At 43.7% G+C, this 27,807-nt stretch overlaps 3 protein-coding genes across 3 annotated transcripts in view; 2 read left to right on the top strand and 1 right to left on the bottom strand.

The window, feature by feature from the left end:
• LOC146182236 (uncharacterized) overlaps positions 1 to 13,460 on the bottom strand; it is a 35,050-nt gene extending 21,590 nt beyond the window's left edge. The window contains exon 1 of the mRNA XM_084577286.1: positions 13,269 to 13,460. Coding sequence (XP_084433412.1) covers positions 13,269 to 13,347 — 79 coding nt within the window. The 5' untranslated portion in view covers positions 13,348 to 13,460. The remainder of the gene's footprint in view (positions 1 to 13,268) is intronic.
• Positions 13,461 to 20,145: 6,685 nt separating this feature from the next.
• LOC146182237 (U3 small nucleolar RNA-associated protein 15 homolog) lies at positions 20,146 to 22,443 on the top strand. The gene has a single exon (XM_084577287.1). The coding sequence runs from the start codon at positions 20,611 to 20,613 to the stop codon at positions 22,147 to 22,149; it is 1,539 nt and encodes a 512-aa protein (XP_084433413.1). The 5' UTR covers positions 20,146 to 20,610; the 3' UTR covers positions 22,150 to 22,443.
• A 2,467-nt stretch (positions 22,444 to 24,910) lies between these two features.
• ATPsyndelta (ATP synthase, delta subunit) lies at positions 24,911 to 27,282 on the top strand. The gene is made up of 4 exons (XM_084577288.1): positions 24,911 to 25,131; positions 25,352 to 25,509; positions 26,302 to 26,386; positions 27,061 to 27,282. Exons 1-4 carry the CDS (start codon positions 24,997 to 24,999, stop codon positions 27,181 to 27,183), a joined length of 501 nt encoding a protein of 166 aa, XP_084433414.1. The 5' UTR covers positions 24,911 to 24,996; the 3' UTR covers positions 27,184 to 27,282.
• Positions 27,283 to 27,807: the final 525 nt, after the last annotated feature.

Below are 27,807 nucleotides of genomic sequence, written 5' to 3' on the forward strand. Positions count from 1 at the left end.
AAAAACTGCAGTATTTATCGCTTTCTTCTTTTTAATGCGCATGAATGCGTGCGTAGGCTTGCCAAAAAATTGAGTACGTTTTATTTGAAAGGAAGAGACGGCTTCTGGCGGCTGTTTGGGGAATTAGGGAATTAGGAGGAATGGACGTTCTTCCCTCTTCTCGCTTCGCCCCATACACACAGACCTGCGCGTTGTGAGTCGACCTCTCCCCCACTATCCGAAGCAGGCCACGCTTACTGCTGTATGCCGCAATGGCGTGCTGTATTGCGGTCCTCACAAATCGATCCGTACACTACAGCGTATAAAATCATTAAAAAAAAAATGAACAAGCAACGATTATATCTCAGTTTTCATCACTCACAAGAACAAGGCGCGTTTATATGTCACAGCTGTCGCTCAGGGGCTGAAAGCAAAACTGCACAAGAAAAAAAAAATCAACCATAATTACTTAGCCGGAGTAAGCGAATGTAATCTTGCGCACTATTCCGAAGAAGTGTCGAAAATTGTGGCGTCTCTGCCCCTTTATATACTAGGCTACACACAAGGACGATAGTCACAATCACTGTCACAATATGTGAGACTGTGGAGAAAGGTGGAAATCTGGACCAGTTGGTACATTATGAATATGAGTGGACGAGAGGCAAGGACATATACACCACGACGACTGGCATACGTCTCTCCTGTGCCTCGGAAAAGAACGGATCCGTACAACAAGCACAGCTGCCGCAAATCCTGTCCCATGACACTTACCAGGAACAGAGCAAAATGCAAAGGCTGAATTGCTCTGTCCTTCTTCAATTACTATAGCTAGCCACGATACATCGTTTAACGATCCCCTGTCACTTGCAATGAATGACCAGGGACCTGGCCGCAGCTTAGAAGCGCTATAGTACAATCACCGCACAACAATGAAACGACACCACCGGAGAACCCAATGAGTGTTACACCCGGCCCGTGTCGTTAAAAAAGCCGCAGCCACAAACACGACCAGGCATCGGACGCTCTTAAGAGGCGGGTAAATTGAGTTATCCAAAGCCGTGGGTATTTAGGGACGCGAGTTGCCCTCCGTGAATATTTTACACCACGACTCTTCTCTGATCCGCCCTCGTTTTGCACACACACGACCCGAAGCACGCAGGCAACACCAGCCAGGTCTGACACGTACTCGCCTCCGTCTCCGGATGTTTTAGTATATATTGTATACACATTGTATTGTATTGTATTGTATTGTATTGTGTTGTATTGTATATTGTAGTATTGTATTGTATGCTTGGCAAGCCCTATCCGCCGTCATCGAACACAAAGTTTAGCGGAACCCAATGGTTCCGCTAATGGTTCCTCACCCTTCCTTTTCTATAATCAGCACTCAATAAATATACCATCTCTTATCACTCAAGACACGTTCGCTAACTATATATATATATATATATATATATATATACAACTTCTGATACACGGTTCGTATTTGTTTTTCGCTATTCCGTCCCGCATTTTCCCTTGGTAATTACCATTCTCGCATTTTACTCACTTGAATAAAAGTGAAACAATTGTTACGGTGGGTTCGACAGGAAATTAACAGTAAAGGCCATAATGCGCCAAACAATAAGTTCCTCTTGAAACATGGATAATATATTCTCGGAGCTTTAAAAGCTTTGTATAGCGAGCGCGAACAATCCCGCTCTTATAACTGAAAACACCCGAAACAAGCGAGTAATTTAAACGTGCACGATCTCCAACGCCGCAGAATGACTGGTTTTGTTCACAAAGACTTCGCATATTATTTTCCGTCAGCAACTGAAGGTTTGTTGTTGTTGTTGTTCTTCTTCTTCTCCAAAAGGGAGGTGAGGGTTAAAAGAAAACACGACGTTATGAGCAAAATGTGTGCGTGACGAATATGAATGTGGCGCCAAGTCTCCTGAACGACATAATGCAAACTGCGTAAAACGATTTCAGGATACAGACCTTTTCACTGTTCACAGCTTGATTGAGCGCGCGCGCGCTTTGAACTGTGCAATGCTTCTGCAGAAACAAATGCATCTTTGAAATCCGCCGATCAGAAAGCTGAAGAAACATGGCGGTGTCCAGGCGGGTAAATTGAAAAAGTCTACAGGTTCGGTAATATAGTCACGGAACATAAACGCGTAGTGCATCCGGTTAACTCTAACAATGAACTTCGCAGTAACTCGTAAACAATGTACAAGATATGCCGGTCCCACATTCGTACAAGCACTATAGAAATGGATTATATGCAGCACTAACTTGATGTTATGCAGCTTTGCGTACGTTCTTGAAGTAAAAAATTTTTAAGAGAGCTACCAGATTAGCTGTTAAATTTCTTGCAAGCACCCACGCTTCAAAAGTTATTTCGTGGGCCCAAGACGACTACCCACCTGGCGGCCCCACAGGACCGACCTGCCCTAATTCCCGACGCCTGTGCAAAATAAAGTCTCTCTCTCTCTCTCTCTCTCTCTCTCTCTCTCTCTCTCTCTCTCTCTCTCTCTCTCTCTCTCTCTCTCTCTCTCTCTCTCTCTCTCTCTCTCTCTCTCTCTCTCTCTCTCTCTCTCTCTCTCTCTCTCTCTCTCCCTCTTTCTAAAAATTTGATCGGCGAGCACAGCATCAGTTAAACGTAACAGCAAACGTAGGCGAGCACCCTGCATCGCGTTCGAGGAAATGCGAGAGCTATAGGGAAGGCAGGCATCATTTTCTTTGACAATCGCACGACAGGAGTCATACCATGACGAGAGCGCAGCTCTCAGTGCGCATGCTTCGACATACGCCTGACTAACTTTCACACAGGCTATCCTGTTCGCAAAAACGCTACGTCATGCTTCGCATATGCGCTGCTTGTCCGGCTCAAAATCGCTATTTGAATCGCGTTCGACTCGGCGCTTTAGTTACACTGGTTGTATTCGATTCGGTAGTGAAACTGCCCTATTTGCATTTGAGTTGATTTCCAAAGAATACTATTCACACTGCCCTAATCACGAGATGCGGCGTCCTCTGGAGGCGACGCTGGCGCGATTCGGTTCTACAAGGCGCCAACTAGATGGTTCTACATAACATCACCCAAAAGGCGGCCCGCAGTCCACTTCAATTTACTTAATACTTTTGTAATAACGGATTGATTACCCGCTGACATTTGCCCAAGCGCACCCATACGGGCAGTCGCTGGATAGCAATTGAACTATCCAGGGAGGCTAGCAGACAGGGCGAATTGATCAATAACTCGAAGCGGGAAATGTGCTAGTCCTATAAGTTTAGAGGAATCCCCCCAAGGTGGAGTAAAAAAGAAAACTGTATACCTTTCCCTAGTAGCCGTATGGGTGTGCTTTATGGCTACAAGGGAAAGGTACAGTTTTCCTTTTCGGACAGGGGCGAACCCCAGACCACGACTAATTTTACTTAGTGCGAGGTTTTAGAGCGGTGTATAGATTTCCCTTGTAACCGTGCGGTTGTGATTGTGTGGATTCCAATAAGTAGGCTAATCACTTCCTCATTACAAATGCTATTCTACCTCGGCGAATTCCCCTAAACTTCGGACTACACCATGTTTTTATATGCCGTTGAATGGTTTTTTAGCGCCCTTAAGTTTTCAGCTAGCACAAAACCGGGTTAATTGGAGAAATATGGGAGAGGCCTTCGCCCTGCAGTGGGTATAGTCAGGCTGATGATGATGATAGTGTTGTTATGATGAAATTAAAATATAGTAAAAATATGCACCTGATTGTTTTTTTTTTTTTTTGTTTTCTTTCAAAGGTTTAGATTTTGCAAAGGCTTTCAAGTTTTACCCAATGCGACATTATTCGCCACCTCCAAAAAGAAGCCAAACAGAGCTTTTATAGTTGTGCATTCTGTTTCTACACAAAACTTTGTATCAAACTGCTGAAGTTCAGTCGATGTGTATAGTGCAAACTTAACAAAACAAAAAAAAAAGAAAGAAAAACGTTTGATCAGACGATTAAAAACCTGTCTGATAGATTTTAAACTTTGTCCACACATTCTTCTGTATACCACGCGGCCGGATCGTAGAGACCATATTTCGAAATATGGAGGAGAGATAAAAACGTGTGTGACGTGCGATGATAATGCAAAACCCCGTAGCTTAAATTTATACAAAATTCATGAAAACAGCGTCCTGTCCAGCCCTTGCGTCACTTTGGGACCACACAAAATACAAGCAACGCTTCAACAACATCAACGTTCAGAAGCGACAATAACATGTTGGATCCCTTTGACGCCGTGGTAGTCACAGGCAAGGCCGATATGAGATCTTATAGCGCAAGGCTCGGCACGCCACATTTACCTGTGAGCAAAGCATGTTTTAAATGCGGACAAAATTTTTTTCTTGGTATGTATAATATGGTCCGTGGTGCACACGGGCTGTGGGAGCACAGTAGTGGTGCACTCCGGATTAAATCCCGAGGTTCCTTAACGTGCATTGACATCGCACAGCACACGAGCGTCTTTTGCATTGCGCCTCCACCAAAATGCGGTCAGGATTCCATTCCGCGAGTTTCATTATTCAAACGAAGATTAAAGCAAGGTAAACAAACAACAAATTCTAAATTCGAGGAGAATGGACTGATTGAAGAAAAAAAAAATCGTCGAAAACTGGTTCATTAGAAATTTTTCATTTTAGGGCTCCAAGAGTGCATTAGACTAACTTGACAACGCAGGTTACGTATACATTCCTTACCTTTAGTGTCCTGCATTCGGACCCGGCTGTGCGTACTACGTTGCTATTCGCAAGATGTGTTAGTGACATGGACAACTTACACGCATGCCAAAGTTGCACATCGTGGAATGCGCACGCTGTCATTTACTGCTCGTTTTGAATGCCGCGAAATTTACAACTTCATTGACTATTACGACACTCCTCCTTTCCGAGCCCGCTTAGATGGAACCTGTATTTGCAAATGTGTGTGTACATTTCAGTCCAAAAGCACTACTTTGCGGCCTAAATCGGAAAACCGCGAGGCATCTGGGAATACTCGACCTTAAACCTCCCCAGAAAAAAAAAAAAAAAAAAAAATGAAAAGGCCGTAAGAGCAGAACCAACCTGCATGTTTCACAACTCTCGCGCTGAGCATCCCAATAGCCGTCTTCGTCAACTTCCACACGTGCGCAATGGATTCAAACCCACGGCTATTCCTCATTTTCCGCAATGATAGTCCCGGCCCGAAAACAAAATGAAATTTTCGTGCTTTCGCACACACATCGCATATGGCTAACTTCGTTAAATCGACATGCAATATATTTAGTGCATTTGGCAAGCACTCGCAGATTATGACTAGCAGCTTACCGGTATCGCTCAAGAGGAAACTATACAACAGTTGCATTTTGCCTGTACTCACCTATGGGGCTGAAACGTGGAGGCTAACCAAGAGAGTTCTACTTAAGTTGAGGACAACCCAGAGGGCTATGGAACGAAAAATGGTAGGGGTAACATTAAGAGATAGAAAGCGTGCAGAGTGGGTCAGAGAAATAACTCACGTTACCGACATTCTAGTAGAAATTAAGAGGAAGAAATGGACATGGGCAGGACATGTAATGCGAAGAATAACCGATGGTCGCTGAGGGTAACAAACTGCATTCCAAGAGAAGGAAAGCGTAGCAGGGGGCGGCAGAAAGTTAGGTGGGCGGATGAGATTAAGAAGTTCGCAGGGGTCAAGTGGATGCAGCTAGCACAGGTTAATTGGAGAAATATGGGAGAGGCCTTCGCCCTGCAGTGGGTATAATCAGGCCGATGATGATGATGATGATATTTACGCCGTATCCATAGATGTGAACGTCATTGCTTTTTTCCGTGCCAGCGGTAGGCCTGATACTCGTCGCGAAGCGCTATATGTTTGGGTTTTTGCGAAGTCGAAGTGGAATACAGTGCCCGCGCGCTGTACGCGTTGCTCTTGCTCGTATAGAGTTATCCTGGTGTCTTCTCTGGACCCAGCCTACGAAGCTGGGATCTAGCGTTGCGCGTCGAAGAAGGAAGGAAGAATGGATGAAGGCCGAACCCATTAAATCAAGTGGCGGAGTCATGGATAGTTTTCTGTTGCCTTTATTTTAGCCACCAATCATCTAAACTCCGTACGGTTATTTCTACCCATTCAAAGCCTAGTTTTCCTCCCCTATCATTAAACTCCCCAAGGTTTGCCTAAATACGCCCCTTTGCCTCCTCCTTGTCGCATGTTGTGCTGAGCCGTGCGCAAAGGTTTCTTTAGACGGGGCTGTAAGAATTAACAGAGTCAGCATAAATGCAACACGTCTTCAAAGCTTCCGAAAGTGCATATACAGTCAGGTTCTTTATTTGCTTGTGCGTCTATGTATCCTTATCCCTTAATTAATGAATTATTTAGTTAAAAGCAGTCTAACAGATTTTATGCGTATAACACAATGTAGAATTATGGCAGCTCTGGCACGCTCATTTGTACATAGAAAAAAAGAGACCTGCATATCAGATAACAAAACGTTCCTCGGTCCTAATTTGATACAAAAAGAAACAACTTTTGAAACAGCTAGAAATAACAAGCCGCAAAACCTACACCATACTTAGTTTAAAAACATATTCTTATGTAATTTCATTTTATCGATAACCAAAGTTGGTCAAAATGGTCTACTAAAACGAATATACGAATATGCGCGCTGTCCAAAGTTTTTCTGTACTTTGCGAAACATATTTGAGGCGGGGGAGGGGGGCATAACCAATTGAAAATTCTTTATTTTAGTCATTAGACAATGACATACAAAAACGTATTCACCTTTTGATTCAGTTCACCTCGTGTGGAACAAAACCAAAATGCGACAGCGAAGTCGCGAGACATGAACTGCGCGTGCGCACGTCGTCGGCAGCTTGTCTTCAGCCAATGGAAATCAAGGACAGGCGCACATGCGCTGAGAAGTCGTCTAAGAAAGAAAGAAAGAAAGAAAGAAAGAAAGAAAGCAAAGAAAGAAAGAAAGAAAGAAAGAAAGAAAGAAAGAAAGAAAGAAAGAAAGAAAGAAAGAAAGAAAGAAAGAAAGAAAGAAAGAAAGAAAGAAAGAAAGAAAGAAAGAAAGAAAGAAAGAAAAAAACAGACTCCAGACTCTCAGATACAAATAAGCTTATCTCACCATCAGTCGCCACCATACTCTCCTCCATCACGCTGTCGTCGAAGCCGCCCTTAATGCGATCTCGAAAACGGGCACATTGATCACTCACATCAAGGTCCCTCCAATTATACGTGGTCGCCCCGGGCCGCTGCCTCGAAGCGTTATTTTTGTTCTCGTGTCCCTTTTACGAATTAGCAAAACAGGCTAGACGATAGGTCTGAGTGGGCAGGCATTGACTCCGACGAGGACTTCGGAGAAATTTTTGAGGCAACGTTGGAGGCAGATGCTCAGAAAAATAAAAAATAAACGTTTCAGGGCTAACGACAGCTGCGGAGCGGACAGAGCGCTGTTACCCTGCTTAACAGGAGGTTGCGGGTTCGTTACCCAGTGGCCCAAAAATCCTGCGAACAACGATGCGGGCTGTATATAAAGCCTTGTTTCTCAAGAAAAAAAAAAGAGCAAAATGGTCTGTAGGAAAGGAAGTGCGCAGTACCTGTCACACTTCTCGGTGGATACCTGAACCAGACCGTAAGGGAATGGAGGAAGGTGAAAGTGAAAGAAAGAGATGGCCGTAGTGTATAGGGCTCCAGAATAATTTTGACCGGGGAATCTTTAACGTGCACTGAAATCGCACAAAACACGGATGCTTTTGCGTTTCGCCTCTATCGAAACGCGGTTGCCGCGGTCGGGTTCGAATCCGGATACTCCGAGAGAGCATCTTAACAGCCACCTAGACGGGTATAACGCCTTGTCTATAGCACCATTTCGGGGAGCGCTTCACAGGACACCAAGTGGTAACGACGAGTATGTATGCTTCCACATACCGACGTCACTGGGAAGCGACCGTTCATGTTGTGGCGTCATCATGAGAAGCATTGTGCGCGCCCGTCCTTTGCCTTTCCTCTCCCTCACCCAGCTCTCCCGGAAGTCATGTGACCGTTATGGCTGTATATATATGTATGATGGCTAATGGTACGTGCCTTAGAACCCTGCTCTCCCCTGACGGGGCTGGCACAGGTGGGTTACCGCCGCTTGCGGCGGGGGCTAGCATGGCACCGAATTTTTTATCTGTTGTAGGCCGTCATTGCACACGCCACCGCTGGTGGCGGACGACGGCTGTTGTTGCGGCGCGCGTCTTTCTCTCCCTCTCTCTTTCTTTCTTCTATATTTTCTTTTCTGTCTGCACAAGGTAGCGGAGGTGGCTCGGCTACAGAGCCAGTAGCAGGCCCGTGCATTTTCTTTTCCTTCTTCCTACAGCCACAACAACAACAACATTAAAGAGAGTCATTCTTGGTCAGGATACAACGAGCGTCTGTCTGCTTATCTGACACATGCAAGCCGAAACGCTGATGGTTGGAATCTCTACATACGGCTACATAGATGTGGTTCTACCTGAAATACGGGCACCGGAAGAATGCTGCAATAATTTAGAACGTACATCGAATGCAGTCGACTTTCGAGAGACTCAAAGGTAACCTCAGATCGTTCTCGATTTTTGCGGAATCGATTTGGCGCTGGTTCTATTAAACCGGACATTCGCATTAAGCGAATTTCAGATCAGCGACATTCGTTTTTTTTTTGTTTGTTTGTTTTTGAATAAAACGTTCGAAAGCGCGCTTTCGTGTCTTGTGTTCTGTCCTCGTCCGTTTCCTACTTGTTTCGCGCTAAAAGTATTCCTTTTCAGTATATTTGTACGAGGCGAAAAAATGCACGATTTCAGACAATTTAACCCGGACGACGGGAAGTACGTGCATCGTCGCTTCGCCGTCAAATTAACGAACCCGCACAAATAGTTTACAAGTAGTAGTAGTAGTAGTAGTAGTAGTAGCCGCGGTGGGTTTTTATAAAGGCACAGCACCTAATATATCGATGGCCCGCTAGAAGAGCAGGCGTGTTGTTCTTCCTCACCCTCAGCTTGGACAAGTACACATACCATTACTAGGAAATTCTTCTGTGGTAAAACGTGCGAAAACAGAAGAGATGCTCGGCATAAATAAATTACCATTGCAGCGTCGTTTTCCTCCATGTGGTACGTCTTGTGCTTTCAGCCGACCTAATCCAAGCAGAAATGTCTTTACTTTCCTTGAATGGATTTTGGCTGTCTTCGTACACACCTCATAACGGGCCACTCATTTCCTTATATTCGTTCACGTCCAGGTATATATATATATATATATATATATATATATATATATATATATATATATATATATATATATATATATATATATATATATATATATTCCTCAGCCCGTCTCGTGCCAGAAGCACAGCTTAGAAACGCACGTCTGCATCGCAAATTGCGTAACCTAACGAGATTAAAAGAGAGAGTGAAAAAAAAAAAAAAAGAGCTGAAATGACGTCTTAACGTCAGCGCCAACACAGCATACGAAGGTCTTTCTAAGCCGCGCGACTCATAACAAGTTCTTAACATAACGCGGTCAAGCAGTTCTCGCAAGCATTTTGCAGGCACTGGTTGCGGACGTCTGCGGCCCTGCTGACTTAAATTTTTTTTGTTGGTTTTGTTGATTATGGTTGGTTTGTTTCTGGGGTTTAACGTCCCAAAGCAACTCAGGCTATGAGAGACGCCGTAGTGGAGGACTCCGGAAATTTCGACCACCTGGGGTTCTTTAACGTGCACTTCATCACACAGCACACGGGCGCCTTGCTTTTCGCCTCCATCGAAAAGCTGTCCTTTTTTCTTCTTTTTTTTTTATACTCCGCGCCTGCACGTGCAATACGTCGGCGGATGCTTTCGATCATGAGTTCTAGACGAGCGAGGAATTCTCATTCTGCATACCAGTCAGAACGCTCACACCTAGACAGGAGCGTATGCGTTAAACTGGGGTGTAAGATTTCTTTCTGATCCTGCATTCCTGAAAGCACCTATTTTTCTATTCACTTTTCTATTCCTTTCCCTTCATACACATGCCACAAATACGCTCATTTGATTCCTTTTACCAAGTCTTTTTTTTTTTTCTGTTTCTTTGCGCATACGATCCAACCATTCGCAAATCCGTCCATCGCTGAGCTGAAGCGCGTGGATTCTGGCGGAAGTAATTACATACCGCCCGCACAATAAAACTTTATTGCGCCGGAAACCGCAAAATAGTTCCGGAACCTTGATCGTCGAATAACGGGAACAATTTGTTATACATGCTTTTTGTTCACGCCGCGATCTTTGATGGCCAAACGCTCTGTGGCTACCACCCAGATAAGAATCAAACGCCTCTCAGGCTCCCGCGACTGACTGATTGATTTGCTTATTTCAGAGCTAAAGCTGTTATGACGGAGCTCCGGCTGGTTCACAGCTCGCAGAGCGTCAACATCCGGTCATGTGACCAGCACCAGCAAGAAGTAGATTGCCAAGAAGGCGGAGCTAAAACTGTCCGAATGTGCAGATAAAGAAGAAAAAAAAAGCGCTTGTTTGAAGCGTTCCTTGACGACCTTTTTTTCTTTGCATAATGACTTCGACATAGCGCGCATCCCCCTTCAGAGCTGGGACAGATGGCGTGGTAAAGCACTTTCCTAGTGTATTTACCCACTGTGGTCTTTACTACAGGCACTAGATGTGCGCCATAAACTGCTTGCTGCTCTTGCTAGGCTGTGTTACAACGCTGCAATCGACATCATTATAGGGTGCCTCGATGCCTCATCATTAGCAAAAAAATCAGCCGCAGCACAGCGATAGCTTTTGCCGACTTTAGCGTGCAACGCATCAGAGCGCAAATACTTGGCCATTGTGTATTCATTCATTTATTTTCAACCGCCAGCACAAACACTGCCAGCTATCAAGCACGGGAGCCGCCACGATAATGTCGATCACCGGCGGTTCTTCAAAGTGCACTTAAATGTAATCCGAAGTTATTGCATTTAGTTCCAGAGAAATGCGGCCGGCGTTCGAAGCTTCTTTCACTCAGGAGCGGAATGCGTTGAGTTTGGCACATCTGACAGCGCAACCCAACAAGGCTTGAAAAGTGGTTAGTATCGTGGACGACTGACTATAAGGACGAAAAAAAAAAAAGGGTGTTCGTGAGCGTGTTACTTTTCTTTTTTCCCAGGTCCAGGTAATTGAACAAAGGTGAGAAAGCATGGACGACAAAAGAACGACATACATGACACACGTTTTTTTAGTGGATACAATGAAAAACGCATCACAAGTGAATTCTGCCCATGAAATAGTTTAGCAATCAGTATCTCCCGACTAACAGATGCGGTTAACAGATGGTTTGGTGACGCCGTAGTGGAGGATTCCGGAAATTTAGACCACCCTGGGGTTCTTTAACGCGCACTGACATTGCAATGCACAAGGACGCCACTTCGTTTCGCCTCCATCGAAAGCCGCCGGTGGTCGGGATTGAACCCGGGTACTCCGGCACACTAGTCGAGCACCACTGCACCACCGCAGCAGGGCAGAGCCCTCCATGGTCGACAAAAGAAAAACATAAATGAAACTTGACTGCGTACACAGGCTATCTTTTCCCAGTTCTTTTGTCTTTGTTTTCTTCTTATTCCATCAATCAATCAGTTTATTTCCAGTTTTCTTTACAAAAAAGAACTGAGGGCGGCAAGATAAAAGCAGTCGTTACGACCGCTTGACAAGCCTCGCCACCCCTACACCCTTATCATACATTCCCCGAAAAACAACTCGCAAACTACTTCGACAGCAAGCTTTCACGAAAATGCACTACCGAACAAGGTTACACAAAAAGTTAATGGGCAGCAGCTCTGAAGCTGGCTTCAAGACGAACAGGCACAACGTCCGTTGTTTCAAACACGTTAAGCGCTATGATAATCTTTATAAAATAGAGAGCAAGCGCCCGCCTCTTCCACTCCATAGTCTATCCCATCCAATTTTTTATAATATATAAATACGATACCATACAACAGAAAGCGCGGGCCCTAGGAAAGTCAAGGTGTAAGTACTCACACCCTGGCAGAAATTTAAGATCCCTGCCTGGCATTGAAGCGGGGAGGAAAAAGAGCAACAAATAATAGCCGGGGTGAGGAAATCAAGCAACAACCGAGCTCCAATCGCGGCGACACGTCGTTCACGGTACGTTTCCTCCATCTCTGAAAACAGCAAGACTCAATATTGGCTTTACTTGTTGATGGCACAACGGTTGCTAGGGTGACAGTAAAGCAGCACACAAGGGTCCCGAGAGCCGCATGTGCGCCAAGATCGAAGACGACACCGAAAATGAAACAAAACGTTTGTTATAGACATCGCCTCCACTCTTCCAGCGATGCAATAGTTTGTTTTTCTTTTTAAACCTTCAGTTTACGGCCAAAAGAGAAATCAAGATGCGAAATCGAACAAGAAGTATCTTGTGACGACGGCAGAGGATCACCTCACCCGTCAATCTACACAGGCGATCGAGTTCACAGTTCAGCGTTTGCAATTCCCTTATCAAAGTTCAGCGCCTTCACTATGACATAAACTTCTGGTTGGGAACACTGACACGGCTCGGGCAGTGAAGTGCGACAGATGGAATTCGCCAAACACGCACCCCTCCCCCTTAAACTTCCACTCGTAGCATAAAACAAAAAAAGTAACGAAGTTCTCAGCCACAAATGCTTGAGTCTTGTAGCTCCACCCGTGTTGGCTGACAGCACGAACATTTACGACTTTTGGGGTGACAAGCTACGAAAATATATCTCTAGCTATATGTATATTCCACAGTCCTTACGATTCTCTTTATAGGTTGTTTTCGAAAAGTTCATGCACATTCAGTACGGCAGACTGTCAAGCCGCACGGTGCGCATCACGGCAAGGCCAACGAAGTAAGTCACCGCAGTGCCCAGGCGATGAATAAAGCTTATCTGATCAGAAAACAAGTTTGCAATAAAACGAAATTTGATAACGCGAGCGCGCCCGTCACGTGTCGACGCGTGCGACCCAACCTCTGGCCATCCGTAAATAAAGGAGCACCCCGCGCGCAGCTGACAGGCGAGAGCTGACGCGCCGTGTTCTCCCCTTGGCGAACTTCATAATTTGTATAAGGGACGAATGACATGCGATCAAGATCGCCAATACATTTTCTGTCCAAAATTCAAGGCTGATGACTCGTGGAACTGGCGCCGACGCGCCGCCGGCACGGAGGTCAGCTGCCCACGCAGCCGAGGTTAAAGAAAAGAAAAAGCGAGAAAGTTTAACGGGACGGGACGGGCTCCCCGATACTCACCAAGTGCGTTTGTCCAAGTTGAGAAGCAAAGAAGAAGGAGTAATCCCGCCGACCGCCTAAACTCCGAAACGCGAGCCATGCCGATAGTTGAACCCAAGTTCCGACCGATCGCATTTCGGTTTCCCCGGCGATGCGACGCGGATATTCTTCGAGCCCGTTCTGGGAGGTTGCGAGCAGACTTGTATCACCTCGTTGCCATGTTGGTTTCGCGACTGCCAGCCAGCGCTTGCGAGCGCGCAGTTTAGTATCTGCGCGGGTTGCCAACTTTCTGAGAGTTGCCTCTGGATTTTGGTTTTGTTTTTAGGCGCTCGCGACTGCGCCTGCGCGCTAGCCGCCCGCTGTTCGATTTTTTTTTTTCTCGCTCCGCGCGAAACGGTGCTGTTATTGGTTCCTAGAACCCACCTTCAATTCTCTTTCGGCGATGGCGCGTTCCTCGAACTGCTGTTTGATAACTTTGATCACGAAATGCATTCCCTTCTTGGTTCCTACAGTTAGAAGGCCCGGGATATAGTATGTGCCTACGATTAGTTCCATCACCCATCTATCTCCATCTCTGCGCTCATGCGTTCAGCTACAGCGAGACACTTGCCGCGCTTGCCTGCTCTTTACCCAAAGACTCCTTCAATTCTCTCGCTTCTAGGAAGTTTTCATTACCAAGATCGAGCTGCGCATATATATGTTCTGACCTAAAAACTAATTCGCTTTGATAATTCAGCTTCAACTATCACACAACCGCTGTGTATGACCAGATTTATTTATTTATTTATTTATTTATTTATTTATTTATTTATTTATTTATTTATTTATTTATTTATTTATTTATTTATTTATTTATTTATTTATTTATTTATTTATACCTTCAGGGCCGAAGCATTATAGAGGGGAGTGGGTGAATAGAATACAATACAATATATCAGGACAAATGATTAATTATACAATAAGCTACATATTACTGTCTAAATTGAATAAGCTAAATGTATAGATGTCTATTAGAAAACATGCGTAAGTGTTAGAGCAAGAAAATATTACAGAATGCAAAAATGTCAGATAGTCAGATGCTCTGGCCGGTCACTCATATCCTTCCTTGCTAGCGTATACAGCAATTGTATACAGTGACCATTCAGAAGAATATATTCTAGTTCCAACTGAGCTGATCTCTTCCAAGCTCACAGCCAACTTTTCGGGTTAAATTCGACACTTCTTTGCTGCTTGGAAATTTCTTTTTCCCGGCACCATCAAGGTGCTATCACTCTTTACAAATGCAAGGAAGTCAACCAATATATGTTTACTATCACAAACTAGAAGTGCACTTCATAATATTCACAAATATCTAAACTAAACAACAAAGATACATTTCTGCTCATAAGAACTTGCATCACAGCTGGTGAATGGTTTGACAAAAGGATATTAGCATAGAAAGAACAAGTGTATACAGACCGTTGGTCAGCCCTTGCCCTCTTTTCTGTTTTCTACATCCGTCTTATCCTCTGTGTCATCTCACAGATGTAAGATACTGCGCTCAGTTTATACTAAGCAATCGTGAAGAAAATCAGTACACAAAACCCACAAGGTCCGTCAACAATTGCCATTGTTTATAAGCAATGTAAGCTCAATAAACCAGACTCAAAGGTCTAAGAGCTGAAAAGAGAGATGAAAACACTAAGACGTGCAACTGTGTATCAAAACTTGGTAATCCATCTAAAAAGTTGCTTCAAACATTGGAGGTACAAAGAGTCACGATACAAATTCTGCCCAAAATAAATGCATTCAAAAAATTTTGCTAGTTAGGTGAATACAATGAGTGCAACTCTATAAGACTGAAATAATTCTAGACTTGATTCATCAACGTGCCTGCCGTCCGCAACAAACAAATTTTTCTTCTTCTTTATTGTTCATGTTAATTACATTTGCAGTCACCTTTTGTCAGTACACCACAAAACTGTATTTTTAATTTCTTACAACTCGTGAGTGGATCAGATTTCTGAAAAATTGTGCCTAGTACTGATAACCAAACTCGGAGCAATTCTTTAACTAGCTCAATCTGTGCAAGGAACAGAAGCTACCTGTAAAAATTTTTGCTGCGCTTTTGTTATATGCCATAATGACTACCTCCAAAAAAGGTTTTGGCCACAAATTAAGGTATATGAACAAAATCAAGATGCAAAGTACAAATATGAATCTCTGAAGCATTCGGCGAAAGCTCTGCAGGACTATAAATAAAGTTGTTACCAACCAACTAAGTTACAAGCTCTTGTGCTTTATATAACTGTAAAGTACAAAGACATATGCACATTACTTGTTTTTTTTTAGTACAACCTCAGTCGAATTGGCATTAAACAAATAAAAATAAAGTACAAATAGATATACAAAATGGTTATGCAAATTCAACCAATTAACAGGAATCAAAGGTGTACAAGATAAATCACAGGCCAAACTGAATTCGAATGTGTACTGATTACTGAACAGTATAGTAGTACTGTATGTATAGCAGCCCCATTCAACAAACAGTGGCTACTGTACACAAAGGATGACAAGTTGCCACTGTGGCTTGATGATGATGATTGCTTTTCGAAGTATGATCATTACTTTATTATCCCTACTGCAGGTTTGCAAATACCTGCTGTTGTTATTTTAATGTGGCTAGAGGCACCCCCCAAGGTCATAGATTTCATGAACAATTGCTCGAGAGAGTAATTATTCAATCTCCCTTTAAGAATTAGTCATATGATTATATACTAATGTTGATCCTAATTAGTAGTAAATCATTTCAGTGAACCCAAAAGCATGCTTGCCTTTTCCTTCTGTGTACTGACAAATGCAGTGCATTATAAAATTATTGAGGTTTTATAATGATAGCTGAAATAGTCAACTCAATAATAGATCTACCAACCCCCTATCCCTTACTTTATTTAGATTAACAGTTAATTACAACCTTAGATTACCAATTTATTTAATTTACCACCTTGTTATATGTTTGGCCAGAGACTCCTACAATGTAACGGAACCCATGGGTGGAGTTCAGTTCAGTTCAGGCGTTCAGTCGTGTCCGACTCTTCGTGACCCCATGGACCATGTCACGCCACGCTTTCCGGTCTCTCACTATCTTCTTAACATCACATAGCTTCATCTGCAATGCCTCGAGAATGCCATCTAACCATCGCGTTCGCTGCCTACCCCTTCTCCGGCGACCCTCAACCTTTCCCAACATCAAATCTTTCTCCAGCGACTCCTCTCTTCTCATCAGATGACCAAAGTAGCTGAGCTTTAACTTTAGAATTTGACCCTCCAATGAGCAGTCAGGGTTTATGGTCGACAATATCGACTGATTTGATCTTCTGGCAGTCCAAGGAACTCTTAAGAGTCTTCGCCAGCACCACAATTCAAACGCGTCAATTCTTCGGCGGTCAGCCTTTTTCACAGTCCAACTCTCGCATCCATACATCACAACTGGAAAGACCATAGCACGGGTTATACGGATCTTGGTTGGCAGACTAATGTCTCTGCTCTTTACTAGGCGGTCAAGGCTAACCATTGCTCTCTTTCCCAGAAGCAGGCGTCTCCTAATTTCATGGCTGCAGTCTCCTTCCGAGGTAATCTTGGCGCCCAAGAACAGAAAATCTGTCACAGCTTCCACTTCTTGTCCATTGATGCTCCAGGACTTGATAGGGCAAGACGCCATGATCTTCGTCTTTTTAATGTTCAGTTTAAGCCCAAACTTCTCACTCTCTTCTTGTACGCGCATCAGAAGTCTCTTGAGTTCCACTTCACTTTCTGCCATTAAAGTGGTATCATCCGCATATCTAAGGTTGTTGATACGTTTTCCAGCAATCTTCACTCCAGCTGAAGACTCGTCCAGACCGGCCTTCCTCATGATGCACTCTGCATATAGGTTAAATAGGCAGGGCGATAGTATGCAGCCTTGCCTCACCCCTTTCTCAATCGGAAACCAATCAGTAAGACCATGCCCAGTTCTGACTGTGGCCTCTTGCCCTTCATACAGGTTCCTGAGGAGACAGATGAGGTGAATTGGAACTCCCATCTCTCGGAGAGCTTGCCACAATCTGCTGTGATCTACGCAGTCAAACGCTTTCGCATAATCAATAAAGCAGAAGTAAATGGGTTTCTGGAACTCTCTTCCAGTCCCAAATGAAGTAAGATAAAAAAATAATTTTTGGCATCTTTAAAATGTGTTCTACTAATTTCTATGAAAATATGGGAATGAAAAGGTTTGTGAGAGCTAATTTAGAGTTTTTTTCTTAGGACTCATTGTGTTGTGATCAAACCAAACATGCCCCATGGATGTATAGTTCAGCTTTCCTCCCTCTTCTGTGCATTAGTGAAGTGTGCTGTGATTATGTGTTGTCATGATACAGTCTGCCATTATTATTGTGCTTGTTTAGCACTTGGACCCATCAAAGGCTATGGGTCCAACCATCTGTGCATGTACTGTATCTTTGAATTAAATTAAGAAATGTGAAAAAGTACAAATGAGATAAAATCTGGCACACAATTCAATAAGAAAACAACGGCCTCCATCTTTTTTTACATCCTTTTGATTTGTGTGTTTGTGATATTTTTTGTTTATATAAAAATAGAGAAATATATATTTTTCTTTAGTGTGATTAAAGTAATTCAAGAAAGAATCTGAATTACTTGAATTTCTGTGGCAGTGATTTTTCTGATCAGAACTTGCAAACCTCCGTGCACCTGTACTAAACCACTCTTGCTCTATTTCAGAATAGAGGTGGTTTAGTACATCTAGATGCAATAAATCAAGATAATAATATGGTTGTTTATGATTTATGGGGTTTAATGTCTCAAAGTGACTCAGGCTATGAGAGATGCTGAAGTGAAGGGCTCCAGAAATTCCGACCACCTGGGGTTCTTTAACACGCAATGCTGTCGCACACCACATGGGTGCCTTGCTTTTCGCCGCTATCAAAAAGCAACCGCCACAGCGGGGATTCAATCCCATGCTCTCAGGTTCAGCAGTCAAGCACCATAAAAACTGAGCCACCTCAACGGTACCAGAACCAAAATGAATACGAAGAATGTCACACTTGAATGCATGAATGGGTATTCTTTTAACCAGCAGACAATACAGACAATTCTTTGCAATCCAATTTTTCCATCATACTATTCCTATAAGCATGCAATTTAAATGCAGGAACTTTTCAAATTTTATTTTGTTCACCAAGGGCTCACAGGTGCTACTAAGCGAACTGGTACAAGTGACCAGTACAAGCACTCAGATTTTTTTCTTCAAGAAAAATGTTTGGCGTGTATGCGTCTATGTACAAATTCCCACACTGAGTTTTTTTTTTTTGCAGAATGCAATAAAAGACTTTTGATGTGATATTCAATGCTGATTCTGTAGGAGTGTTAATGAAAGATATGAGAAGTATAAAAGATAGGGAGCGTGCAGATAGGGTCACTGATATTCTAGTGGAAAGTGAGAATAAATGGGAATGGGCAGTGCGAGAGATGATAACCAATGGTCGCTGCGGGTAACAGATTGGATTCCAAGGGGAGGAAAGCATAGCAGGGAGCAGCAGAAAGTTAGGTGGGCGGATGAGATTTCAAAAGTTTGCAGGGGTGAAGTAGATGCAATTTTCACAGGACCGGGTTAATTGGATGAATATGGGAGAGGCATTTGATTATGAGAAGTAATCAGAAAGCTTTATGAAACAAGAGGTGCGTGCTATTCTAAAAAAATCCACAAGTTCAGTCAGAACACTAAAGTTTTTATTTATTTTTTTCATCAAATCTCTTTGGTGAACCTTTTCTACACGTCACACTACCTGCAATGCAGGACTCTACCAACTCACATACCCTATTTTGGGGAGCTAATCCTCCCGCTGCACTCTGTTGATTACTGTGACCACTGATGTCGTCCATGTGTCCATATCGTCCATGTGATACAGGCCTCAACTAATCAACTTGAGATGCTGACAAAGACCAAGGTCAATTAAGCACACTAACACGTAACTGAAGCCTGCATCCTATAGTGGCTCCAATTGCATAACTACATTTACCTCCCAACCTTCAGTAATTTACCTTTCTTCATTCAATCCAAGCTCACAAGGTGTTTCTACTCTAGGGCTTTGCAAACTCAGCAACAGAATACAGATATTTGATGACGTTGCAACAGACATGTTGACCAGGTTGTCAAGGCCAACAATATTTTGACCATTTCTCAAACACACTCAACGTACAATGACACAAACAGCAAAAACTAATGATATGCCAGTATTAGCGACACGGTTTCATATGCGGAGTTGAGATAGAAATGAAGTTAATGTGGCTGTATTCCACGTTCTGCAAAAATATGTGAAGGAGTTTTATACCCAAAGTTTCATCCATATATATTATAAACAAACCGGAGCTTGTGTCAAAAAACTGTTCAAGTATTTTCTCAGTGCAAAAGTAAATGTCAGTCTAGCAATTATTGTTGACTTTTTAATCTACCACTGCACACACAAAATAAGATTGGTGGAGGCAGATGGAACAGAACTCACGACAAAGCGCTGCCGCCTATATTATTTTTTCTTTCTTTTTGGTTTGTGCACCATGTTGAAGTTGGACGTGTGCAACTATAACTAGCCGAGCAGTTCATCATTCACTCCACTGCAGTGAACTATACGTAAGTGTACAGCACTGAATAGTGAACGTAAGTGCACAGCAGACATGGCAGTAGTTGAACTGCGGTAATGAAATTACTGTAATTTAATTACTTTTATCGGTAATTTGTGATGCAATGAATTACTTTTTGACAGTAATTTCGCAGCAAAAGTAATTAATTCCTTTTGAAACTACTTTTACTTAAATGCACCAAGAGTGTAAGCAGGAACGACGTGCGGCAAGCCGAAGCCATCGTAACGGATCGGCGAAAGGAGACAGAGTTGAGTAGAACAGTGCTATCCCATGGCAACCTTTCTCCAAGCAGCAGGAAACAAGGCGTCAAGGGAATGCCGAAGGGACGACAGATGGTGCAAGAAGGCCGCAGTTGAAAACTAGTTGGAAGCGCGGCGAAGTGGCACTCCCTGAAAGAAAATACAAGGCAGCAGTGACAGTGAATGCACTCTAGAACATGAACCACCAAACGCTAACAGAAACTGCTGGCATCGCTTAGCCTGGGTGCGAAATAAGCAGCAAAAGCTAAAGCTAAAGGGCTAAAGTGCGACGGGCCTTGGCTGCACTGTACCTTGGCTGAAGCAGCAAAAGCGGAACCAGTGGATTAAATTGACAGGATTGACAGTGCGAGAACGGATGGCCATTATTTGATACTAGTGATACCGCACGACCGAAATCCAAATCCAGACAAATCCAAATTGCATTCAAAATGGCGGATTTCAAAGCGGTGCGTGTGTATTCGTACCCACGTGCGGGCGTTAAAGTAACTGAAGATACTGTTTACTGGAAACGACTGTCTCTGCCAGTGACTATCAAGGACATAGCAGCCATCAACAATGTTGACATAGCGCCCGAAGAGCCGCATTCGTTCGCGATCACCTGCTCGTCGAGAGTGCAAGTGTTCAACCCGGTCAGCCGAGAGATCACCAGCCGCTTCGCCAAGTTCTCCAAGGCGGCATGCGGCGGAATATTTCGCGCCGACGGCAAGCTGATCGCCGCCGGGGGTGAGGACGGTGCAGTGAAGCTCTTCGACGTCAAGACAAGGTCCCTGCTAAGGCAGTTCACCGGTCACAGGGGCCCCACACAGCGTGTCGCCTTCGCCCGCGGCGGCACGCAGCTTCTGAGTTTCTCCGACGACTCTACCGTTGCGCTGTGGGATATCCCTGGCCAGGCGAAATTATTCTCAATCGACGCTCACGACGACTATGTGCGCTCTGGCTCTGTCTGTAAGGCAAATCCGGACATCGTCCTCTCCGGTTCGTATGACCATCACGCGAAAGTGTTCGACCTGAGGACCGCCGACAGGGTCGTCGACGTTAATCACGGCGCTCCCGTTGAGTCTGTGCTCATGTTCCCCACAGGCGGCGTCTTCCTCACAGCCGGAGGGCCCTACATTCGGGTGTGGGACGTGGTGGCGGGTCGAATGCTCGCCCAGATGACGCAGCATCACAAGACCGTGACATGCCTGAAGCTCACCAGCGATGGACAGCGGTTGCTTTCGGGCTCACTCGACCGACACGTCAAGGTGTTCGACGTGGCCACGTACCAGGTGGTTCACACGCTCGACTACCCTTCCCCCATCCTTTCCATGGACATCTCGCCCCAGGACAAGATCCTCGTGGTCGGAATGACGTCAGGTCTCATATCAGTGCAAAGGAGGAAAAGCGAAATTGCCAAAGAAGCCGCCCCGAAACGCAGGCGCGTGTCTTCTTTCTTTCAGGCGGCTCACAGCGACCCGGGCTTCGTGCCGCGCGATGGCGACGCCGTCGTTCCCGAGAGAACGATGCAAAAAATGGCCAAGTACAACACCTATCTGAGGAAGTTCGAGGTCTCGAAGGCGCTCACCTGTGCCCTACGAGACGCTAAGTTTACAAGGGAGCCGCAGATCGCCGTTGCTGTGATGCAGGAGCTGATCCGGAGGCGAGCCCTTAAGTCGGCCATGGCGGGAAGGTCAGGAAAAGAGTTGGACGACCTCATGCTCTTCGTCACGAAGAACCTTACAGACCCCCGTTTCGCCAGGATACTGTTGGACGTTGCCACGTTGATGGTTGAAGTGTACTATCCAGAGGTAACGATGTGTGAAGCAACACATCGTAGATTTAAGATATTGCAGAAAGTAATGGAGCAAGAAGCAAAACACATGCAAGCAATGATGGAACTGAAAGGAACTATTGAAATGCTTTTGGCCAACTCCAGCAGTAACATGCAGAGTGAAGCAGTGACCAGCCAAAAGGAATTGAAGTTGTGAAAGAGCACTTTTGTGATTTAAATCCTCATCCTCATGTATATATAAATGCATATGAGTTCCAGTCAATGCATTTTGAGCATCTGTGTGTTTTTAATATAAAATATTCACTTGGGGGGGAAGTTGCAAAGCTAGCACGGTGACTGGTGAACTAGAAAACCTGCAATATTCAGAAAAATTGTGTGTGCATAGAGAAAGCAGGGCACTGTTTAAGGACACCATTAAAAAGTTATCCAAGTCAAGGAAAGACAAAATGTTATTATCATGACAATCTGCATTAAATCATTTATGACAGTACTAAGAGTGCCCAGCATGCAGTTTATTTGCACGCTCATAAGGCGTGAATTATCAGCCATCTAGCTCTATTTTATGTTTTTCTCAGCACTGCATATGCTGGTTGTTAGCTGCATTTTCTGCTAAGTTTGGGCAGCTGCTGATCAAAAAATAAGGCTGCACTGCCAAGTGCTTAATACGAAAGAAGCAGGAACCAGTAGTGAGAAGAACTGTGTATTATATCCTCAATGCAAATGGTAAGCAGAAAAATAATGTTGCTTGCTGTTAAGGAGGCGTTTAAATTTTTGTTTTGAGTTACACATGTATTTAACTTGTTACCAAGTTTGGCTGTTATCTGCATAGTAAAAAATTTTGAATTAAATTTTTTTTTTAGAGGTGGGGTGCACTCATCACCGAAAGCGCCTATAAATGCTGGTTTCAAGAGGCTACTGCATAGCGGGCAAAAAACAACGCAGAGTGTATCCCCGAGTTGGAATGCTTGTCTTTTTGTGCTCTCTAGCCAAAAAAAAAAACCAGATTGAGAGCATAGGAGATAGCTAAACAAAAAAAAAAGCAAAGACAAGGCAAATTTCAGGCCATGGAAACAGCGGATTGGCTTGCAAGCTTGGGTTGACTAAAATGCAGCATGTAACATTCGAACACTGTTCTTGCACCACTTGGAGCCTGGTTAACTAAAGTGCTCGAGAAGCTGGACACAGAATATGGAGCCTAACGAAGGGCATGCCCAGTAAGCAACGAAGGAAAGCATTTCACGAGCGCAGATAAGGGCGCTGGACAGCTGTAAAGCTGAAAAAAAGCATCTCGATGCAATCACCACAAAGTAGTCTCATGTTGAGAAGGACAGCTCAATGCATGCATCAATCCACTTTGATTTATTAATTTAGGCCCTAAACTTGAATAGCATGTTCTGAAATCTTTGAACTAATTTTTCTCACCTTGCACTCTTTGCAGGAGCATCACCATTAGGAAAACTACCAGTTCCAAACTTTATTGATAAAGGCTGCTTTCAAGGTGGTTTCTAGACTAAAATTTTGGTTGTAACAAGATAAGGTACTTTTTAGATTCCCGAAGAAAAGAAAGTATCAAATATGTGGCATATAATGACTAAAGAAAGAATGAGGTTTGTTTTTAATGTGCTCAAATGTTTGTAAAAATGCCATAAAGAACCCGAAATTGGCCTTATCCTGCACAATGAACTACTTAGCTGTTATCATAGCACAAACAGTTAGTATCCATGATTTTTGAAATGATGGTTTTCCTAAGCTGACACACTTAATTGCTCATTATGAGAGCTATAGCATTTTCTATTTGTGCCAAAGAGATGAAACTTAGAATATATTGTACTGAGAAGATGGTAAGCAATTACTAAAAATTGTATCGAAATTGGTGCAAGTTGAATGTTTAGCCCCGCATCCCCCTCAACAAAAGAAAACTGAGACTAACTCCATCCAGTTCTTGCTCTTGTAAAATTCTTTCTGGCTATATGATGGTTTCCAGTAGCAAAAGGGTTGTTTGCTGCCAACAAATTTCGATTTAGGGGGAATGTTTTTCAACCCCATTTGATTAAAACGTGTGACTTCTGTCCTAAAAGGACACCACAGTAGCCATTTGAAAGTAATTGCCAGTGTAGTTCACTTGGTTCTATCTCAAGGAGCTATGTGCTAAAAACTGTCTTGACAGGGACCATAATCGTAGGTCGCTTGCAAAAATGCCCACTGGTGCCAATACCTGTGCTTCATTTTTAGCTTTGTTTTCAGTGTAAGTAGTGCTTCTTTGTCAATAGCATAATATTGTTACGCGAAGACAATATATACACCGATATAAGTTAAATTAAATTTGTCACAATGTGCCTTTAAAATGCTGGAAGAGAAACTCCTGTTGCTTTATGAGCTGCACTTAGAAGATAGGCAATTGTTTTTAATGCGGCGTTTACTGTTTCAGTCAGTATTTTTTTTTTTTTGCCGTAAATGGTTCTTTTATGCCGTCCTGTACAATATGGGACATTAAAGAGGATAACTTGCTAGACACTGCTAACTTTAACACTGCGGTTAAGTGGTTGCGGATTGTGGTGTACCACCCATGGGCACCTAAACATAATCCTCCTTAATCTTGTTAAAATGTTTTGTTAGCAAAATCATTTTAATTTTTCATGCCTGTGAAGGCTCCGCTGCATTCTGTATTTCGAAGGATATTGCTCGCACGCAAAATTCGGCAAATCATCAAAATATTTACGCGCTGTATCCATGCATGACAACCATTGATACTTCAGTACATGTTATCTCGATTCCTAATGCAACGTCTAGTTTTCTTTACCTTGGATCGCTTCTTTAAACATTGACAAGTAATGTTCGTGAATGGCTACCTGTGAAAGCAATGAAAGTGAATTGGTTGTATTAACTCAATGGCACCGATACCGCGGCTTATACAAAGAGCATTTTATAAAACTGCGGAACCTCTTGAGAACAGCACAAACAGAAATCTCAGGGGGCGCTCCGGTCGGGTCACCATTCCGGCACGAAGGTTATTGGAGTGAGCAAGTCACATTAAACAACCAAAATGTCCCTCTTTAGAGCAACATTAGGAGCTTGCCGTTATGTTATGCCAAGGACCAGGCTACTGGCATCGCAGACAGTGCTGTCAAGAACGTACGCCGACGGTCAGATGCCACTCACGTTCGCATCGCCGGTAGAGGTGAGTGCAGCCACATTGCTCCAGCGTACTACAGAACGCGTTTGTTATTTGCAAATATTTGCTAATGAAAGTGTAAGCATTAATACGCAAAAATTATAAACGCTAGTTCTGAACTCCACGCATGCCTTTGGAAATTAAAACTGTCCGCATTCTACTAGACAGGCAGAAAGCGGCCTATGCCGCTGCAATGTGCGGTGCCTTCGTACTTGCCTCGTTCCAGACTTTCTACGACAAAGTGGACGTAAAACAAGTGGACGTGCCGTCGTACAGCGGGAGCTTTGGTATACTGCCGAACCATGTGCCTGCATTGGCCGTGATCAAGCCCGGGGTGGTCACAGTGTTTCACAAGGAAGGAGAGGCCAAGAAGTATTTCGGCAAGTAGCTCGCCACACTGTTGAGTGAAGTAGTGATTTGAGCACAGAAGGAGAGGGAAATAGAGACAGCGGCTAGTGGCCTGCTTTATACGACGTCATTTTATGCAAAGAGGATCGATTATCTTTCACGTCTCGTGCTTTAAAAAAATATGTTTATTCTTTTTAAAACTCACTGTGAAATTGTCGAAACGATAGATAATGCATGTTCTGACAACCTGACAGGACTGACATTACCTACTTCGTATTCATGCAGTCCTTATACATTCGGACACGGGAGGTGTCAGACCCCTCCAATAGTAAGACAGGGGGAGGGGAGCGGGGGTGGAGGAGGACCGAGACCCCCCGTGACCCTGGCCACACGCGTTTCGCCCTGGGGCGGTCGCTCAGCCGCAGTGCGCCCTATTCCGGCAACTTTTTCTGCTCCACTTGTTCAGTATAGTTTTAAGCTTTAAAAAACTGCTGCACGCAGAACAAACTCTTTGTGGGCAGTCAAACGCTTGTTGATGAATAAAGTTCACATGCAAGTGAGCCCACTGTACGGGTTCAATGATTTAAGGACAAGTTGCCTCTGTCTAGCCCTGTATATACAGTAGGTATAGTTAAATACATAACGAGGTCCAAGCTCATTAAACATTAACTTATTTTCTTTTTTCAAAGAAAGCAGCACTATACGCAATTTTTAAAGTCTGTAAAATGGCTCTTTCAATGCTGAGAAACTACTGTAACCTCAGTAGACATCAGCGTGGAATATGTGTACTGAAAATAGGCTCTGAGTGCTATGTTATTTTGCAGTGAGTAGTGGGACGATCTCCATCAATGAGGACTCCTCTGTGCAAGTGCTGGCAGAGGCGGCTGTTCCAGTAGACCGCCTTGATCCCCAGGTAAGCTGTGCTTATTTGAATTCAGTTAAATGCACGTTTCCGCAGCTGGATAGCAAAATTTGCACGCACTCACGGCAGATTTTTGCTGTGTATGCCACGTCAGACAAAACGACACTAGTGTTCAGGTATATGGTCAGAACAGGATGAAAAACTACTCAGTATTACACGCACCAATCTCTCCAACATATTACTCAAACCAAAATGTCAGCCACCTCTGAGAGGTTCAGAAATCCTGATTGGAATGCCAATCACTGAATAAAATCTCAAAGGCCGTTTTGGTGCATCAGCTGATGATGGGGTGATTTTGTTGTAGAGCATCGCAGAAATTGGCATCATTTTGAAACTCCATTTATACAGTAATCATATTTTTGTCAATAAATCCAGCAGCATTCTAGATTTGTGCCATTTTGGGGCCGTGAATCTTGAAGTGCTAGAACTGCCGTTGTCATTCCTGAGCGACTCATTGAGATGACCTTGACTTGAGACTGCCGTTGTCATTCCCGAGCTATGAGATGACCTTGAGATGAGTGCGAGTACAACCACGGCATTCATTTTTGTCAACCTTGTTCTTAAATGCAGTTCTGCCTTTATAATGTAACACTTACTAGGCCTAGAAAGCACGCTTCTGGAATTGTCTACCATTCAAAATGTGGTTTGCGTGTTTTCCTTCACAGTCTTGCAGAGATGGCCTTGCCAAGGCACAGCAGGCTCTCAATTCGGCATCCAGCGACATCGCTCGGGCAGAGGCACAAATTGAAGTTGAGGTGCACGAGGCATTGGTAAAGGCTTTGGAGTAATGTTCTGCCATATGTATGCCACTGTAGCAACTACACCAGCTGAAAGTTTACAGATATACCAATAAACTGAATTGTTCCATCTTGTGAATAATTATTTCATTTCAGTGTATTGTGTGGATGCAATCTCCTTAGTGGAAAAGGTTTCGGTCAAGAATGCAGTTATTCAGTATCCACCCAAGCACAGCAGTATGAGTAATCAAGGAAAGCTGTGCAGCTAGAAACTGAAAAGGGCTTAGGGCTTAGTAAAATTATCTGTGCAAGCCATCCTGGTTAGCGTGGTTTGTGGAGTGACTGCCCCAAACAGTCAGTGATCCCTGTGTTGACTACCAAACTTCACCAGCAAGAATATAGTATCTGGCCAGCCTACTATGTTTTGGCATTCAGTGTATGACATCAGAAAGCTCAGTGTACTTCACAGTATCCACTGATGTCATTTGTCATGCAAGCGGTAAATGAAGCTGTCAAATTAAAGGGCCCCTCAAACAACACTTGCATAGTATTCTGATGTAAGAAATCCTAGAGGTATTGCAAGTAGGATATTGCAACCAAAATCTAATACTGCAAGTAGGATATTGCAACCAAAATCTCATTTCATTCATTACTTACGGATCTGAACACCATGAA

Source organism: Amblyomma maculatum, chromosome 8 (assembly GCF_055883805.1).
Source record: "Amblyomma maculatum isolate TAMU_Amacu chromosome 8, ASM5588380v1, whole genome shotgun sequence".
In the NCBI taxonomy this organism is placed as follows: domain Eukaryota; kingdom Metazoa; phylum Arthropoda; class Arachnida; order Ixodida; family Ixodidae; genus Amblyomma; species Amblyomma maculatum.

Excerpts from the sequence above, each read along its gene's own strand:
- ATPsyndelta (XM_084577288.1), top strand. The coding sequence starts at position 24,997 with ATGTCCCTCTTTAGAGCAACATTAGGAGCTTGCCGTTATGTTATGCCA. Across the intron at positions 25,132-25,351 it reads CGTTCGCATCGCCGGTAGAG|ACTTTCTACGACAAAGTGGA; the intron begins GTGAGTGCAGCC and ends GCCTCGTTCCAG. Across the intron at positions 26,387-27,060 it reads TAGACCGCCTTGATCCCCAG|TCTTGCAGAGATGGCCTTGC; the intron begins GTAAGCTGTGCT and ends TTTCCTTCACAG.
- LOC146182237 (XM_084577287.1), top strand. The coding sequence starts at position 20,611 with ATGGCGGATTTCAAAGCGGTGCGTGTGTATTCGTACCCACGTGCGGGC.